General features: G+C 42.3%; 2 protein-coding genes across 4 annotated transcripts in view; both read left to right on the top strand.

The window, feature by feature from the left end:
* Nucleotides 1–47: 47 nt before the first annotated feature.
* On the top strand, nt 48–13,136 carry NFS1 (NFS1 cysteine desulfurase). Its single transcript, XM_062589374.1, has 12 exons — nt 48–182; nt 759–875; nt 1,615–1,698; nt 2,806–2,958; nt 3,962–4,055; nt 6,126–6,260; nt 7,723–7,880; nt 8,652–8,757; nt 8,954–9,035; nt 10,365–10,448; nt 10,641–10,730; nt 11,396–13,136. The coding sequence occupies exons 1-12, from the start codon at nt 156–158 to the stop codon at nt 11,457–11,459; spliced, it is 1,194 nt and encodes a 397-aa protein (XP_062445358.1). The 5' UTR covers nt 48–155; the 3' UTR covers nt 11,460–13,136.
* A 4,086-nt stretch (nt 13,137–17,222) lies between these two features.
* Nucleotides 17,223–19,172, top strand: part of CPNE1 (copine 1) — a 46,045-nt gene continuing 44,095 nt past the window's right edge. For all 3 annotated transcript variants that reach the window (XM_062589500.1, XM_062589503.1, XM_062589502.1), the window contains exon 1: nt 17,223–17,301. The gene's annotated coding sequence lies outside the window, so the exon portion shown is untranslated. The remainder of the gene's footprint in view (nt 17,302–19,172) is intronic.

The following is a 19,172-nucleotide window of genomic DNA, read 5'->3' on the forward strand; positions in this document are numbered from 1 at the left end:
CGGCCCGCGGCCCCGCGCCGCCGCCGCGGCTCTCGGCGCGCGGTGAGGCGGCGGGCGGCGGCGCTGCCGCGGGCGCCCCACGGCGGCTCTCGCTCTCCGCAGGGCGACGCGCCGACGGGGGCGTCGACGGAGGCGGCTCCCTGCGGCCGCTCTACATGGACGTGCAGGCCACCACGCCGCTGGTGCGTGCCGCGCCGCGCCGGGAGCGTGCCTCCCCGGCCGCTTGTTTAGCTGCTCATTTACTTATTCTTTATTTGTTTTTGCCCCGGAGTGCCCCGTCCTCACAGCAGCCGCGTCCAGCAGCTGCTCTTCTGCCTTCCGCTGGTTATGAGAGCGGTCGCGTTATAACGGGAACCAGCCGCGGTGGGGGCTGTTCTGAGGGGAGACGGAGAATTAATAGTGGCAACGTGTTTTTTTTTTTTTTGTGTGTGTGTGTAGGGTTTTTTTTTTGGGGGGGGGGGAGTATGTGCGCGCAGTCTCTGTGACTTTTTAAGGTCGTGTGTCATTTCTCCTCGGAAAGTCCCGTTCTTCTGAGATCGTCTCCGTTCAGAGCAAGGTCGCGAGCAGGAGCGGGGTCGCCAGGCCCTTGCACAGACCGTGCGCAATAACCTTAAGGTTTCAAGGTCTGGCCTGAGATAAAGATAGGTGCTGCAGCAGAAGCCCTAACTCGGGGCAGAAGGAAAGGTACGGGTGTTCGGAGAGGAAGGAGACGTGGTTTTGTTTTCAGTGTCTAAGCCCGAGCCATTTGTGTCCTGCAGGATCCTCGAGTTCTGGACAGCATGCTGCCCTATCTAATGACCTACTACGGCAACCCGCATTCCAGGACTCACGCCTATGGGTGGGAGAGCGAGGCGGCCATGGAGAAAGCAAGACGGGTGGGTCGCTTCGGCACGCCAAATGTTCGCGGCCGTTTTCCTGCTGGTGAAGAAATTGAATTTAAAGAGAAAATTAAAAGCACTAAGAAGGAAAAAAAGCCCTGTTTTAGTTCTTATAATAATAAGAAAATAATTATAATAATTATAAAATAAACAGTAAGAAAATTCTTATAATAATAAGAGAAAAACCTGTTAGTTCTCTGTGGGCTGGGTTTAGCAACTTCATTTTCTCTTTGTTTAGCTACACTTTAGAGAATTAATTGCAAGAAAGAAAAAAGTGATGTTACAAGTGCTGAAGTGGTAGAAACCAGTACTTTAGATAAAGGTGTCTTGGGACTTTTAGTTTTCTGAGGTCACGAGTACACTGCTGCAGTAACTGGGCTAATTTCACACTTTATTGTAATAAATTTATAGTTTTTTTTTCTTCTAATCTTAGGTGTGAGTCTTTGTGCCTCATTCTGAACGTAATACATACTAATTTTTGCGTTTTGAACTATTATTCTTTTACGAAAAGCTAATATTTAATATCATTACTAACGCTGACTGTGAATTCCTTGTGTATTTTGTATTAATGCGGGCACTAAGACTACTGTATTTGTAGTGTCATTTTGTTAGGCACTAGCTTTAATTGTTCAGAGGCTCAAGACTGTTACTGAAAGTGCTTTGCATGTGTGTTTTTGTATGGTGAATTCATTGCATCTTAGAATAACAAATCATATCTGTGTTTCTCTTTAAACAGCAAGTTGCAGATTTAATAGGAGCTGATCACAGAGAAATTATTTTTACCAGTGGCGCTACAGAATCAAATAACATGGCAATTAAGGTAAATTGCTTATATTGATGACTGTGTAGTACAATTCTTATAGAATTTTAAGGGCTTCTTACTGTTAAGAACTGTAGGTGTGTTTCAACAGTTTAAGTGTTAATTTGTTGACGTAGCTAGCATGTATTCTTTTACCATATTCTGCTTCATAGATGGAAGATGTATTGGGATGGCATGCTCTCTGAGCATCACTGTGGTTTTGAGGTCAAGGTGTAATATTTGATGTTTTGTTTTCTTCTAAAAATGAGCTTGTGTGATTGGAGCTGTTCTATGGTTAAAAAAAAAAAAAAAATCAGCCTTCTGCCATTGGCCTAATTAGTCCATAAAATTCCTTAGGCTGATGATTTTCCATTGTGGTGCTGATTTAAAGATGTTAGGATGTGTTTTGCCAAATCTAAACAAAATTAGTTTGTGATGTGGGTTTTTTGTTGTTGTTTTGTTGTTTTTATTTTAATTGGGCTTAATATGTGTGTATTTGATGTGCACCAAACACAGTACTACTTCTTACACAATTAAAATTCAGAGGTGCTGAATTTTAACAACAGCAGAGGTGCTGGTTGTGACTTTTTTTCTAAGACTAGCTAACATTTAACCCTTAGCTTAGAAGCGTATGGCTGTTCAGATTTCTCATTCCTGGTGACTTCATAAGTTTTTTAAAAGGAGTGTTTTTTTGATTAAAAAAATTCAGAATTTATATCTAACAACTTATTTCAGACTTTTTTGAAAACTGAACTGCTTTTGAAAAGCAAGTCCTGATGCAAGTATCTAGCGTGAATGACATGTTACTGCCTTTTAGATTCACGAGTTTGGGGCAAACGGAGAATATTGAAATGGAATAATATCTGAATTGTAGTTTTACAATATGGCTGAGTAATTTGTTGCCAAAGAAGAATATTTATCTGAGTCAAGGTTACCTTCTTGCTTCCTCCTAGTAAACCTGTAGTTCTGCAGAACGGACTGTTGCTAATTCTCATTTGTTACGCGTTAGTTGTTTCAGTCTATGCCATGTAGTACTTTGCCTAGTTTCTTGTATGAGGATTTTCTATAAAGCTTGCTCTCTTCAGCAGTCTAACAGCAAATTTCTTGTTCGTGAATTCTACATGACAGGGTGTTGCAAGATTCTATAAATCCAGAAAGAAGCACATCATTACTACCCAAACAGAGCACAAGTGTGTGTTGGATTCTTGCCGTTCCCTGGAGACGGAAGGTTTTCAGGTCACATACCTGCCTGTTAAAAGAAATGGGCTTGTAGATTTGAAGGTAGGTTTTTACTGTAAGAAATATAGTGAGCATGGAGAAGCTTTATGCTTCGAACTAAGGTTGTGTCCTCTTAATAATGAAGAGGAGAGAATGATCAATATCACAGAGTACAAGGAGAGTCACAGTCAAATCACAGTCACAACTGGAGAAAGATTTTCTCTTTTCTGGGTTTCTCTAGACTTTTTCCTCAACCAGAACATCTGTCTTTCATATCACTGTGCACCTGCTGTCATTCTGACATGCAATTGGGGATGTTGCATACCACATAGAAAAGCCAGTACATGACTTGACATAGGGTGGATCTGGCTTTGGGAGAGTTAGTGGTGAAATTTCATGACCTGAGCGATTCAAGACATCAGACACAGTGATTGCAATATTCCGTTCTGACTTGTGTCCATGCGTTGACTCTTCTGGGTGTGGTAGCAGTAGCACTGGATTTTCTCATAAAACTGGGTGTACAGAACTACTATCAGTAATAGAGGACAGCATCACTTTTATTTCTAGGCTAGATATCTGGCTTGGAGACAGATTCTGTTTATATGGTAGGGTTCATGCCTGCAGGTACAAAAATGTTAATAGTGGTCCCCAAGAACTTTGCTGGCAGACTCCTGCTTCACATTATGCCTCTGCATATTTAGCAAAATTCCTTTATAGTCTGATCCCACTTTGTCTAGAGTGGGTTAAGCTGTTTTGTGGGTGTTTAATTAAAAAAAAAAAAAAGTTTGCAACTAGCAAAAGCTTGTCATGACTTGATTTAGTCAAGTCAGGTGCACATACCAAAGCTGGCATGTCTAGAGATGCAGTTGCCCAGGCTCTTCTTCGCACGGGTTTGTATAGTTAGTGTTCTCATTGGGAGTGTTTGTTAGAAAGCAGTGGTTTTGTTCATAATGTGCTGATTAGGAGGGCTGGTGGTTAAGATTTGCTAGCAAACTGAAGCTGTGCTTCACAAATCTTTTGCTTCTGCTTTGAGTTACAACTTCTGTCTGCTTGAATGTTTCACCAGGACTTGGAGGATGCACTCCAGCCAGATACAAGTTTGGTTTCTGTAATGACTGTGAATAATGAAATAGGAGTAAAGCAGCCAATTCGTGATATTGGTAAGTAGACATTGACTTCCACAAGCAAAGTCATGTCATTTCTGCTTCGTTTTATTTAATGTTTTCACAGCCAAGTGTTAGAGAACTGCACTGCATGTTTTACGGATGTAAAATATTAGATGTAATATAAGGAGGTAATGATGCTGTCTCAAATAAACTATTTCTAAAAGGAAAATGAGCACAATGCTTAGTATTTTAACAGTGAATATTACAGAAGTTCGAGCCTTGCGATATGGATCAGCAGTATTGTTTTCAGTTTCAGTTTGAATTTTACACAGGGGAGAAAAACTTTGTTGCTCAGAATAACTAGCCAAGTTGAGTTTATCTGCAATAAGGGTTTATTGAGCACTTAGTGTTAGGAGAAATGTGCAGAATTTTGGGAAGAGAGAGTGAGCACTCTGCTCAGATGTGCATGTGCTCCCACTGCCATACACAGTCCTGGACAATTGGCTGGCAGGTCAAAAGGCCCCTCAAGAGCCAGGGTTCCTGGAACTGGGGGCAGGGAGAGGGAGAGCCAGGCTCTGAGCAGGCGAGCGGAGGCGGGGGTTCTGCAAAGCAGGCGGGTGGAGCAAATGAAGGGAGAGCCAAAGAACCAGCGTTGTTGAAGCAGGCAAGGTGAGCAGAAGGCCCACCTGCAGCTCTGAGGATCCCACAGCAATTCCACAGTAACAATTCCAGTGACAATGACCTTACTCTCTTCCCTCTCTGCCTCCCCAAGATGTTTTTTTAGTTTCTCAAACTCTGTTTGAGTTTCTAGAAGGTTTTTAGGTTTTTGCTCTGTCCGAACTATATACCACGTAATTCTGGAGAGTGTTATTTTCCGAGACTGTGGCAGGTGTCTTATCCTCTTGTTCTGTTTTTTCTCATGTTTAGTTGCTGGGTTTTTTGCTTTTTTTTTTTTTTTTTTTCTCAAAGCAGTCTTTTTCCAGTCTCCAAGGTTATATTTCTTCAGCTGACTAGTAACTGGTCATCAGTGAGTTGCTTATAGCTCTGGAGTGTTTGTTTTCAACCTGTGTCTATATTCTCAAGGCTGTTGCTATTATCCTTTGCTTAAATGTAATACGTAACAAGAGATAAGTAGTACCAAGCTCCAGTTCACACAGTAAGTTCCCATAATACATTGATAACAAGCCTAATAGGCCAGGACTGAGGCCTTGCATAGTTAGAATAAGGCACAGTTAAACATAAGGCTTGTGGCCTGTTACTAGCAGTAGCAGTGTTCGTACTGGACCGCAGGAGGACAACTTCTCTCTCGTAATGGCAAGACACTGCTGAAACTGTTGTGCAAAGGAGAAATCTGGGATGCAGTTGTGCGAGCTGAGGATTTTGTGGAATATGAGTCATAATTTATTTATTTATTTATTTACAAGAATAAAGACTATTTAAGTTCATTACCACCAATACTACATCATTTTGTCCTGTAGTGTATTTTAACTGTAGCTGCAAAAAAGTTGATAATGGGCTTAAGTCAGTTTGGAGGGGGTAATCAGCATGCATAAGAATTGGTGATAATACTTCCTGAGAAAATTTTTGGAGCTAAATATTTTAAAACTTGGAAAATAAGAAGAAAGGAACAAAAATACTTGACAAGTATAAACATGAAAAGTAAGACTGGCAAGTACTAGACCAGTGTCAAGAAGAGAGAGTTGAGAAAAAAAGATTTTTAATGTTGTGTAGCTGTGGAGTCTTCTGCTGTGGGGAAACATGGATGTCCCTTTCAGTCCTTTAAACTTAAAAAGGGTCATGTTCTGGTAGATGTGAATTTGGAAACAATCCTAATTCTTGCCAGCTGAAGACCTTTAATGTCTCTATGGAAGAAATACATTGTAGCTTCTCTGCTGAACAACCTAAAACTGTGCTCTGCTACGCCTTAACTAGAATAACTCCTATGTACCTATAAGCTCTCAGCTGTGCTGTCAGAGAGGTGTAACAAGACCCATTTATTCCTTTTTCATCTCAGAACTGCTCCGTGCTATGAGCTGTTGCTTTAGATTCATTGTTGGAAATGTGTAACCATTAGATGAGATAACAAGAGTTTTTTTTTTTTTCTTTCTTATATTTTTATTCCAGGTGAGATCTGCCGTGCTCATAAGGTATTCTTTCACACAGATGCTGCACAAGCAATTGGTAAAATTCCTATGGATGTCAATGATATGAAAATTGATCTAATGAGCATCAGCGGCCATAAAATTTATGGTCCGAAAGGTATCTATTGAAGTGCTTTTTTAAAGAATTGTGTCTGTCTTAAGAAGCTAACTACACAAGGTGTAAAGTCTGACCTCTCTGTCGTAGTGATTTCCACCATTACTTAAATGGTAGAAAACGATTTTATTAGTGGTAGTGGGGTGGGTTTTTTGTTGTTTTGTTTTGGTTTTTATTAGTTTAAGGTAATCTGCAACTAGAGTAAGTGAATCTTCAGGGCTTATGGGTTGGGAGGTGGCTTTACTAAATAAAGAAATATTATCTTAAAAATGTGGCAGTAGAAGTGGCTCTGCAGGAGGCATCCACTTGATTTGAAACAGTTTTGATGCTAACATTTGAAATGAAATCATTGTAGTATAGGGCAAAGTTTAGCTTCAAATATGACTGACAGCAAGGAGATCTAGAAGTAACTGGGGAATTTAAATTCTAAGTGATTCTGGTTGTCCTCTGCCCCAAACAACTTTTCTCCCATCTGCACACTCCCTTTCTATGACATTTCTGCAGAATTAAATTTAAAATCCAGCTAGGGATTTTGTAGTCAGCTCCCAAATAGTAAATAGTAAAGTTTGACTATTACCATATATATATATATATATATTTTTTTTTACTTAACTTTTTTTTTGGTAATCCTAGGTTGTAGGAAGACAGAAATCAAATTTACTATATTTTATGTGCTTCTCAGAAACAAAAGGGAAAAGATATTTTTTTCCAGGATACTGCCTTTTTTTGTATGTATGAACTCTCCTGAGGGCTGAAGGCATGTCTCTGGACAAGCACTGTGTGTCCAAACAAGAACTTTGGGCAGGTGGTAGACATACGTGTCACAACATCTTAGGAAGAATGGTTGCAGCTTCTGGTGATGGTCACTGGTTAGGTATGTCAAGGTACATTAAGGTGTGGATATCAGGTTTCAAGGTGAGGAGACTGGAGGGTGAAACTAGCTGGCTGTCAAAACTGGGCCGTCCAGTCTGCTAGTTGGAGATCGTTGCCACTGATGGGTTGTCCCTTATGAGAGAAAAGGAAGAGGACTCCTGAGAGTATTGCTGGCCTGCTAACTTGGGGAAAGGAAACTCAGAGCTGGAGTCAGTTGACAAGCCTTAAGAAATGAAATGTCTGCAGATAATAACTTTAGTGTGATGGGATCAACTTAACTGTTCATAGGAATTAGCAAAAGCAGAGGAATTACTGAGGGTCATTAAGGAGCTGAAACACTGGGAGAGGCCGAACTTCTCCCAGGTGTGAAGCTCTGAAAACCTGAGTGAAGAGGGAACGTGAATGAGGGGAGTGAACATCATTTTCTAGAAGATAGTGTGTTTCTGTATGTATTCACTTCTCTGCAGTGAGGGGTCCAAAAACACATTTGCTGTGGAAGAAAGGAACATTTTCAAATCATGGTGTCCCTTTTCATAATTTCAGAACTGTGGATGTACGCTAAATCTGTCCAACTGCTGTCCTTGTTTTCAAGGGGTTGGCGCTATCTATGTTCGCCGTCGACCACGTGTGAGGCTGGAGCCCTTACAAAGTGGGGGAGGTCAGGAGAGAGGACTGCGATCTGGGACTGTGCCTACTCCTTTAGCGGTGGGCCTTGGGGCTGCATGTGAAGTGGCACAGCAAGAGATGGAGGTATATGGGAGAATGTTCTGTATTTCAGAAAATATTTAAACAGGACCAGTTAGATCTTAAGTCCCTCAGATCTTTTTGTGTTCATGTGCCTGCATTAAATTTGCTTTTCTTGTTGTAACATTAAATTTTTGAGATCTTCAGAATATGTGTTTCTGTGTCACTGGAAGTTCATTTTCAGCCTTCTCTTAAATTCTTCTTTGTTGAAGTGCTTTAAATCATGGTTTTCTTCAACAGATTTACTGCTGATAATTTTAGTGAAATAAAGCTTTATGTGCTGTACTCGTGTCCTCATACTGCGCTTACACTTTATCAGCATCTCTGAAACTGAATTAATCATGATTATGTAATGTATATTAAAACAATGAGAATTTCAAATTTGTATTTAAACATATATAAGTTCAAGTTTACTGCAACTTTGCAAATAATAATTTAATGGTGTTTTATTTTTAGCTTAGACGGTAAAGTTTATTTGCTAGGTCCAGTGCTTAAAACTCTTCTCCTGGCTCCTCTGTGTGCTGCTATATTACTTTTTGTGCACCAATGCATTCTTCACAATTGGGATGTAAAAACCCTTTAAAATACTGCCAGTGAGGCACGTAGGCCAGAACATTTGTGCACATAGAATTAAGCCTGTTCCCAAGACAGGCAAAAACTCATCAGTTGAGCTGTGTGATTACAGAAGTTCATGTTCACCATTTAGTGGTTTTTTTTTTTTTTTTTTTTTTTTTTTTTTTTTTGTAATTTGTTTATTTGTTTTGCCTTCTTTGCTAGTATGACCATAAGCGCATCTCACTACTGGCAGAACGACTGGTTACGAAAATAATGAATGAAGTTCCTGATGTAGTTATGAATGGAGATAGAGAGCATCGCTATCCAGGTAACATCAGCAAAATGCTGAAACTATTACAGAACTGCCTATCTCCTCAGTGTTAATTGCTCTGCCTGAATAACGTGATTTAACTAAATGTTGTGCTGCTTTATATTCAGAGATTCCTTCAAGGAGAGGAGATGAGGGATAACATTTTCCATAGAATTCAGTTAACGGGAGCGTTTTGTTTGTTTGTTTAATGTAGGGTGCATCAATTTATCTTTTGCATATGTGGAAGGAGAAAGTCTTCTGATGGCTCTGAAAGATGTGGCTCTATCTTCAGGAAGGTAGGTGGAATATATGGGAAGGTAGAACACTCTATTTAGGGGAGAAAATATGTACTAATAGAATTACAAACTAAGTAGTGGTCTCCTCTGTGCCCTTTATGTACTCTTTTGGTTAATGAGTCAGCCTGACATTGAATGCACTCTGAGATGGTGTTGCTCTAAAGTGGCACATTGAGAATGAAGGTCACCTTTACTCAGCTTGAAATCAAAAAATGGAAGTTGCTAGCTGCCAGCTTTTCAGATACTGTCACCATTTAAGCCCCCTACAACTTTTGTCCTTCAGCAAGATTTTACACCAGTGGTAGATCATAACTGGAATCTAGTGAGGCTGGACAGATACCCACATTAAAATAGTTAATAGTACCTATGTTTGTTGCAGAAGAAGAAAGAAAATTCAGTGCATTCTTCTGGAGCTATATTGACTCTATAGGAGTGATTGGTAGCACTTCTGTTGCTAAGGCAACAGAAGGGCCAACTTGATGCTTATAAGGAAGAAGTTAATAAAGTCTTTTTTTCACCTTTCTGAGTGAAGCAGTCTGAAATGCGTATCTTAATTACAAATGTGTTGATGGTATAAACAGGAAGAATAGGTTCCTTCAGTCTCTGAAGCCCAGCACTTCCATAATTTGAAAATCTCTGTGCTCAGGCTCTACTTTGTGCACATTAGTAAGCAGCTCTCTGGTCTGTGCTGCATGTTGCCACCTGTAAAAATTGAGTAACAGCATGCAACCAGTTTTGCCTACTGCTTTAAGATGAAAATTCCTGACTACTCGAACTAGATCTTCTTGCTCTGGATTCCTCAGCATGTTGCTTTCCATTGATTTGTACTACTGCCAAGCAGCAGCTTGGGAAGTTTTTTTGTTCCATTGGTTTTGGTTATGTTGTTTTTAATGTGTCGCTTGGTATGTTATCTGTTATGGCTAATTCTTTCTTCTCTTTGTCTTCCTTCCCCATCCTTCATTTCAGATGTCTCTTAGTCTGCCTTACACTTCTTGTGTTTGGCATTGTATTTATTCTTACTATATTACCTATGCTATCTCTTTCACTGTGTTCCCAGCTTATACTCTTCTTCTTGTTGAATACCTGCCCCTTCCATTCCTTTTCTGCAACAGCAAAAATACTGTTTTTCTTGCTCCCTCTGTCTCCTTCTGTTCACTACCTGTTTCTCAGAGGTTGGGGGACTGGCTTTAAGTTGTAAAGAGCCGTAATAATAATAAATGTCTGGAAGGGGCCTGTTCTTTTTTGGGAGGATATTAGTGGAGTGTTACTTGAGTGGAGCATTTACAGATGAACAAAAATGTGAGATTTACTTTCCCTCCCTTTCCCTAGTGCTTGTACATCTGCCTCTCTGGAGCCTTCCTATGTTTTACGTGCAATTGGGACAGATGAAGACTTGGCTCACTCATCCATAAGGTGCGTGCAGCAGTTTTCCTTATTGCTTCCAAATCTGTTTCTTTTTCCACGCAGAAAGTAGGTGGTGAGCTACTTCCACTTTCTATATGTGTGATATTCATGTCCTTAATGTTGGGTGGGGAGGGAGAAGGAGGAGGTGCGGGGGAATGTTTTTGTTGCCGTTTTGGGTATATTTTTGTTTGTTTGTTTTAGGTTTGGTATTGGTCGTTTCACTACAGAAGAAGAAGTCGATTATACAGTGCAGAAGTGCATACAGCATGTTAAGAGGCTGAGAGAAATGAGGTGAGCCACCATCTTATTGAACTTAAAGGCTTCCTAGGTATGATAATCATTTGAGGAGTAGGATCGAGTTGAAAATAGTTTGCTTTAAAAATCTGGTGATCTCTCTGTATATAAACATGTAGTGATGCTGGAATATCTAGTAGATCTGATCATGACAGTAGTGAACATCTCTTAAACAAATGAACATGGTAACAAACCTTCTCCCACATCTTGTCTTTATGAAGAGAATAATATAAAAATAGGGCAAGCTTGTAGGGCAAGTGTTACTTTGAAGTTTCCAAGCTGGGGATAGTATCATTGCGTTGATGGATCAATAAGTTCTTTAATTTTGCTGAAGCTGGAGGACTCTTGACTGATCAGGCCAGTGCCAAATGCAGGGCCTCACTCTCTGAGAAACACTTCTGCTTAATGCCCTAAACTGAGAGCAGAAAAGAAGATGGGGCACCTACCCCTCTCACTTTTGTCCGTTCAGCTGAAGGCAGTGGTGGAGACTGTTCGTCTACAAAAGGGGAAGATCTCGCTCCTCCCGTCCTTCACACTTTGCTCTTCCTGCTGTAGTTAATGAAATTTGCTTTTTTTTGCTTTTTTTTTTTTTTTTTTTTTTTTTTTTGATATCATTGTCTTCAGCATTCGAAATGGCACTCATTTTCTCTCTTTCTTCACAGTCCACTGTGGGAAATGGTGCAGGATGGAATAGACCTCAAAAGCATTAAATGGACTCAGCACTGAGAAAACAACTTAGCTCTAACCATGGACTAGATGGATGTGGATTAAAATGCTTTTTCTGTACATTCCTGAACATTCATTCAATTCATGCAGCACTTCCCCCCCACATTTACAATGTGACTGGAATACTGCCCTTTCTGTTAACAAAGCCTAAGAAGCCAAAAGTGAAGCGAGCCTTTATCCTGGATAAAAGCAAGATGTTAAAATGCTCATTGCGTTTAGATTTATATACAGGAATTTATGCTGAGATAGAATTTATTATAGTATTTTCTAATGTGAAAATGAAACTAGCATGTTACTACTTGTGTCAGCAGTATCCTGGCACAATAAAACATCCTTTATATCTGTTTTGTTTGCAATAGAGACCTATTGCGAGGCCTCCTGTTCCTTTTATTTCTGGCTGAGGCAAGCATCTGTGCAACAGCAACTTTTTTTTAGACAGGTGGCAGTTCAGCATTCCTAGAAGAAAAGGATGCCTCATTATGAACATATGCTTTCACAGTTAAGATGTACGTGCGTTTAAGCATATTTTTTCCCCATAAAGAGAATTTTGCCTCTTGGTTTTATCTCCATTTTTTTTCCCTGATGCTTGTACAGACCAATACGCATTAATCCAAAACATCCTTCATGTTACAGAATTTATGATACAATGATGAAGCACTTTGCTCTCCGCTCCACTGTGTTTTTATATGTAATTTTTTGCTAAGTAAAGAGAACTTGAATGACTGAGGGAGGATGATAGGGAGAATATGTCAGCTTCAGTTGCAGTACCACTGCAACAGTTTAACTGGAACAAGAGTGATGAGTGGGGGAAAAGCAGATAAAGCGCAATGTCTTAATGCTGTCAGCTTTTGTTTTCTTCCCTTGTGATAAGTCCTTTGCCATTAATCAGACTTTGCCTGTGAGCAGTTGGATTGTGGTTACTTTAGGGAGCCTGTTGCTTATTCCTTATTTTTTGTCAGTTGAGCCTGGATGTTCTGGCTTGAAATAAGGAAGCATGGCACTAGAGTTTTCTTTGCACTTCAGGCTTTACTTCTGTCTGATTAGAGATTTCCATGGGAATTTGTTCCCTGCAGATGCTAGGGAAAGTGTCTGTTAAAGTGGATTTGATAAGATTAATTCATATCAGTGTTTCTTCTCTCTTCCCTTTGTTGACCTTTCTCTGAAGTGCCTTTGTATCAGTTGCATATGCAGACCGCTCTCAGAGTAGTTTGTTGATTGCTGAATGCTGTAGTAGACACTGAATTTAAGGTACCCTGTAGATAGTGCGTGTTTTCAGTTCTGGACGGTATCTACCTCAAGGATTAAACTTAGAATACAAAAGCTGAAGCTAAATCTCACAAGGTGGATTGCATTATAGAACTTTTTGTTTGTTTGTTACCAAAAAGAGATTTGGTTGCTTGTAATGCAGAGCTCATCCTGAATTGTACTTTTTGAAACTGATTACTTGCTTCAGCAGTTTTAATATTGTAGGGCTGGCACCTTATAATGTTTCATCACAACTTCCAGATGCGTAACTAGATTTTAAAGGTGTTTTGTGTACTATATTTCCTCTTTGGGCCATGTATGTTTTGTGGCTTAAGCGTAATGTAATAACACTTTCACAGCATGTTTTAGAACCATATTTTTATGAAATTGTTCTTTGTGTTTTCTGAACAATAAAAATATAGATAAGACAAACTTGGCTACTTTAAGTCTTTGAGAACTATAAACTTGGAGGAAAAATATTTAGGGCACAAATTACTTTGTGGGGATCCACCTTTCTGCCTGAACTATGTGGCATGATCAGTTAAGTTGCTAAATTGCAATCTTTCATTAAAGAACATAGAAAAACTCTTTTAAGTCTCATGTACTGAAATTTAAAATGTAAATATTACATAAAAGGGTTAGCCAGCTCATTCGCAGTATTAACTTCACCACCATGAGAGAAAGAAGAAATACCAAGGATGAGTTTCTAGTTGTTCACCTCTGAATGCAGTTAAAATATGTTTGTTTGAGAGGAGGGAATTTACAAATGGAATTGCCTATAATTCAGGTGAGAGAGCTATGGGTTTTTTTTTTTTTTTTTGAGTTGATTAATTAGCCATCTGCAGAGCATTAATTTAAATAATGAGATGAGGATGCAAGAAGGTGAGGATTAGGTGTCACCATTCTGCAAATGTCATAAAAACTGAGCCAGTGTGACAGATATTACTGGAAGAATTTGTTCTATTTGGGTGACATGATTAGGTAATGTGCAAGAGGATTAAAAATTCTCCCTAAGGGGTATTGGTACAACTAAAAACTGACAGAACATACCACCAAAATAACTGAATGTTTTTTTTCAGAAAGAATAATAGGGAATTAGCTATCTGTTCTCGGCTTGAGACTGAGAGGAAGAGGCTGAGTTTACAGATGCGTTGAAGGTGTTAAACAGCAAGCAATGCATTGCTGTTGGTGGTTTCAAAACTGTTGCACCTTATTTTGGATGTTAAATAACGACCTAGACTGGAGGAAAGCAAATGCCAACTTTTTAAATGAAGAAGCTGAATGCTTAGGAGAGCTGAGCTTTCTGACTGCTGAAGTTCCTCATGGTCATCCAAAACAACAACAATAAAAAAACCAACACTGGTACAAGATTCTATTACAAGGAGTAAAACTAATGCTTAGAAACAACCCAAGCGGTTTTGTGCTAAGTACACCTAGTAAAACAAACAAAGCATTTGAGTTGGGAAGGTGTGATGTTCCAGTTTTAAAGAGTAACTATCAATAGGACATGTATTTAAAACAAGTTGTTGAGCTGACTGACAGATTTTAAGTATAATTGAGAATGAGGGATGAACTGGAAGAGTATTTCTGGAAAAATTCTGCAGGGATTATTGTTACTAAACATTTTTGTGAACGATCTGGAAACAATCATGAAATCATTAATTAAATCTTGCCGTTGATGCATTGTAGTCAGAAGAGAAAATACAGTGACATGAATCACTTGAACTGGGTTCATTCATCCAAATTGCATCCTTGTACAGCCAAATGAAAACAGCCTGAACGGGAAGAAAGATTGTTTTCAGAGTGGTAGAAAAACAAGGAGCCTGGGATTCAGGGCAGTATGTTTTCAGATTACTAGTGCTGCAAAAGAATAATGCAAGTAGGGTGACATTTTTCTTTCAGACGTGGAATCAGTAAATTAATTTACAATGGCCTGTCCTTCCCTGCCTGCCCTACCCCCAAGTTTTAAACCTAACAGCCTGCTTTCATTTCGGTTTGGGTAGAGCACACAGCTGAATTGGTTGTCTTGCAGAAGTTTTGTAGTTCCTAATAAAGCTAACTCCCCTTTTTCCTCGAGGTGATTTTTCTCTGGTTGCCTGCCACATGCATGTTACTGGGGAGCATATTTGACGTTGTTCCAAATGGTCCTTGTCTTTTATCCTCCTGCCTACTGGTCAGTGTTTTGCCTTTTCAGAGACACTCTGCTACTTTCTTTTTCCTATGCTGTTCCCACCTGCATCATACTTCCAGCTCCTCCTTGGTCCTTTTGGTCACTTGGCATCCTCCCACTATCAGTCCAGCATTTTGTTCTACCTTATCCACACTACAAACATACTTGCTCTTATTAATCTGGAGTGAGCTGAATATTATCTCTGCATAGAAATTTGGGCATGGCTGAGAATACAGGTAGCTCTACAGTCTAATCTGTAAAATCACAGACATCTATGCCAGTTTTTCCTCTAGTTGAACTGCAGCATAGACAGAAGGTGCTGGCCTCAAACTGCAAGGATATGCAAGGTCTCCAGCAGCTGGCCCAGGCACCAGGATGTGCTCTCTGGTGCCCTTCATGGAGTCAGTACAGATATAGCCTAGTGAGGCCTAGGGAATTTGGTCCTATTTTTTGCTAGTCTATGCAATAAATGTCACAAGTGTCCTGGAAGAAGTCTCTCAAGCAGGCTATATTTTGGCAACAAAAAAGCAATTATGGTAACACAATACACTGCACAGGAACAGAATTCCTGGGGTCTGGGATACTTCAGCTCTGCCTTTTCTACCTCTTTTGCCTGCTGAGCAGTGGTCACTGCCACTATCCTGAGGAAGCAGCTCCTTAAGGGCTGCAGTTTCACAAAATGAGGCCTCAAGTGGCCTGCATGTGATCTTAGAGCCCATCACCCTTGCTTGGCAAGCAGCTCTCCCCAGGATCCTCGCAGGCATGATGAAGCTGCTGTCCATACTATCACTTCATTTCAATTGCTTGCTTCTCTGGGCAGGGTTAAAGTGTGCGTGCAGACAGCTCCCCCCCCCCCACACACACCTTGTGCCACTAATGAGACAACAAGCGAATTACGGATACTGTAAAAAAAGATGGCCCACTGTGACCTGGGGTACAACTAATCAGACAAAAAAGAGGTATTAGCTTGACAGAACCGATAAATTGTCAAGGCAAACTCATCACAAATACCAAATAGGGTGTAAAGTCAGCAAGACCAGAGCCAATGAGGAAAAAAGCAAACAGGAATGGACTGTGTTTGGGGGGAGTGGTAAACAGGGGTGGTAAAGAAGGGAAAAATTGGGATGCAAAAGAGGGGATAAAAAAGGAAGCAAAACATAGGGTGGTGGTTACTGAGGAGCCTGGCCAAGCAGTCTTGTGCCCGATCACATGGGCTTGAAGCAGGACAGTAACTCCATCATGTAATTTGGCCCCGCTTTCTGTTAAAAGAGGAGAAAAATAACCAAAGGTAACCAAATTGTTGAACTGACAAAATCATTTGAACAGAGGCTTTAACCTGAGGTGCAACTAATTTCATCATTTTTTTTTTAGTAAAGATGCAGGCTTTTTTTCTTTTAATTAGGAAAATCAAAGCTGTTGCAAGACTGGCATCTATTGAAGTGCAGCAACAGAAAATCTTTTGACGGGTGTTTCCTCACTTGCTTTAGGGGCACTCAGAGCACCTTCTATCTGTCTAGTTATTTGTATGGTTAATGTATTTAAGCAAGCAAAGGGCAAATACAGTACTGGGGAGTTAGAAGCAAAATGACGTGATCCAGCGTAATCCAGTTTTCATTTTAATTCTGCAACCTGTTCCTAAGCAAAGAAGTCAAAACCAGCCTATTTTCCCAGGACTCTTGCTCATTAGAAACTTGATGCTTCAAGTTCGTGTTTCCTCAGCAATTAGTCTGATATGCTCAATTTCCCTACAATTAATCTGCAGAAAATGTTTCACACTATCAATGTATTACTACTGTGCCGGACGCAGCAATGCCAGTCTTCCGCTGGCCTAAGTCCGACGTTGCCTTTTTCAGCCTTCTAACTGTGGTTTTGCCTTTTGAAAAAGATTCTGTTTTCTGGGGAGACAAAGGACGCTTTCTAATGAAAAAAAAAAAGAAAACAAACCAAAAAAAATCCTACCCATGAGTTACCTCAGTGAACATCCCCCCCATGGCACTGTGCGGTGTGCGCTGCCGCAAGGCGCATGCGTAGTGAGCGTAGACCGCATGGTAGGGGGCGCTGCCGCATGGGGCATGCGCAGTGAGAGCAGAACGGACGGTAGGGGGCGCTGCCGCATGGGGCATGCGCAGCGAGGGTGGGGCGGGCGGCGGCGCGGGGTGCGGCCGCTCGGAGCATGCGCAGTGAGGGCAGGGCGGGCGGCAGAGGGCCCTTCGCGCGCCGCTAAGTCCCGCCCCCACGGGCCACTGACTCTCTCCCCTCTCCCCCCCGCCCCGCCCCTCCCCTCCCTCGCGGCGGCTGGCGGCGCCGCAGCCGTGGCGGCCATTTTGTGGCGCTGCTCGGTCGGTGGCGCTGGGCTCGGCGCGCGGAGCGGGGCCCGGGCGGCGGTTTAGCTCCTTTCTAACCCCTTTTTCCCGTACAGATCCCTCGGTAAGCGAGCGGCAGCGCCCGGGCGGGCCGGGGCCGGCCGGTCCCGCGCCGCCTGCCCCGCGCTGCGAGCCCTGCGGCGGGGCGAGGGGAGGGAGGCCGGGCGCGGCGCGGCGCGGCTGGCACGCGTCCCCGCGCACAAAGGGCCGCGCCGCGCCGGAGCGGGCGGCTCCTCCCGCGCGGTCCCGCCGCGCTCGGCGCCCGATGGCGGCCGCGGCCGCCGGCGTCGGTGGGCAGGCGCCGCTGCCGCCTCGCCGCGGCCTGGCGCGCTGAGGCCGGGGGCGCTGCGCCGCGGGCTGCGGCTCCGCCCGCGGCCGGCGCCCGCGGAGCTGCGCGGCGCGGCGCGGGCAGGTGAGTATGTGCGCGGCGAGGGGCCCGGCCGGCGGGGGCGCCGCGTGACCTTGCCGCGGGGCCGTGGCGGCGGCGGCCGTGGCTGGGCGGCGCCGCGGTGGGCCGCGGCCCAGAGCGGCGGCGAGCGGCTTTGCGGCGCGGCGGCGCCCGGCGGGGGCCGCTGGCGGCGCCTCGGCCCGGTGGCGCGGCAGGAAGCGGCGCGGGCCGGCGCGGCCGTGGGGGGCACCGGCGGCCACCTCTCGCCGAGCCCTGGGGCATGAAGCAGGGCGAGCGCTCTGCACCTCTCACGGAAGAGTATCCTAGCACCTGCGGCCCTGCCACCGCTGGGCGGGGATGCTCTTTAAATGCGAGCGAACTTGCCGTGCAGTAACCTACGATATTTTTCTACTAAATTTTCCTGCTAAAAAAGTAGTTCCGTAAGCACAAGTTAGTTTTGAAGTGGGTCCCAGAAGTAAGGGTCTCTCTGAACCTTCTTTCGAGGAAGCTCTTGGCCCTTGTTTCACTAGTCATTCTTGAACTTGTTCATTCTTGCCAAGTTTCCTTCCCCACTTCGATGTGCTGGGGTTAGGCAAGTAAATCAGGAGGTTGTTTCCTCGGTGGAGTCCTAAGGTTGTTTCATCAGCTGCTTTATGTTCACTGGATGGTTGTTCTTCTGTGTAGTTAGTTGGATACTGTGGATATTTTTTTCTGTGAAGCTGTTGAGGTTTGGTGTCAGGGTTGTAAGGGAGCAGCTGTGCCATAGTCTGCTTACCTAGTTAATGTGCTCTTGAGCACCAGGTTGATTTGAGAGAATATCTTTACCTACGAGGGTGACGTGTGGTGTTTTTTTTTTTCTTTAAAGATGAGAGAATTGAGACTTCTTTACGTAAATAGATAATGATAACGATTGCTGGAAAAGTTAAACATGATAGAATGGAGTTTTGCACCTATTGTGAAGAATGCTGCTTGGTTTTGTGTATGCGGTGTTTTACCTTAGCGCATGTCATCTTAGGGCTCTGGAGATCTTCAGCTTGTTTTCAGTGTCATAAAAAGATGCATATGCAACTTTGTGGTTGCTGTACTGGAAATATCTTGAGTGATTTTTTTTCTCCTCAAATGGATAGTTCCTTGTGCATGATAGATCTGTCTGCCTGTTAGAGCAGATACGTTTTCTTCTTCAGGTGATTATGTTCTCTTCTGCATCATAAAACACTGTCTGAAACGATGCCAGATACAAAAGTATGTAGCTGAAACCTACAAATATAGGATTTTTTTCTTAAAAGTCTGCTTAAAACTATATAGACTTCCTTCATTGAACACATTTACTGTTTTAATACAAGTTTGAAGGGCATAGTTGCATCTGTCTCATTTGCAAGTCTGCTGTTAATGTCCTGAAAGATCTGTGAATATCTGTTCATTTTAATCCTTTCTGTTAGGGAGTTTGTGGATATTTGCTAGTACTTCTTTCTGTAAGTTTACTTTGCTAATAATGCTTATAACTGAAAATTGTTTGGGCTGTGTGAAAAGGAAGCAGTTTGTTTTTA

This window comes from Rhea pennata, chromosome 16 (genome assembly GCF_028389875.1).
Source record: "Rhea pennata isolate bPtePen1 chromosome 16, bPtePen1.pri, whole genome shotgun sequence".
Lineage (NCBI taxonomy): Eukaryota > Metazoa > Chordata > Aves > Rheiformes > Rheidae > Rhea > Rhea pennata.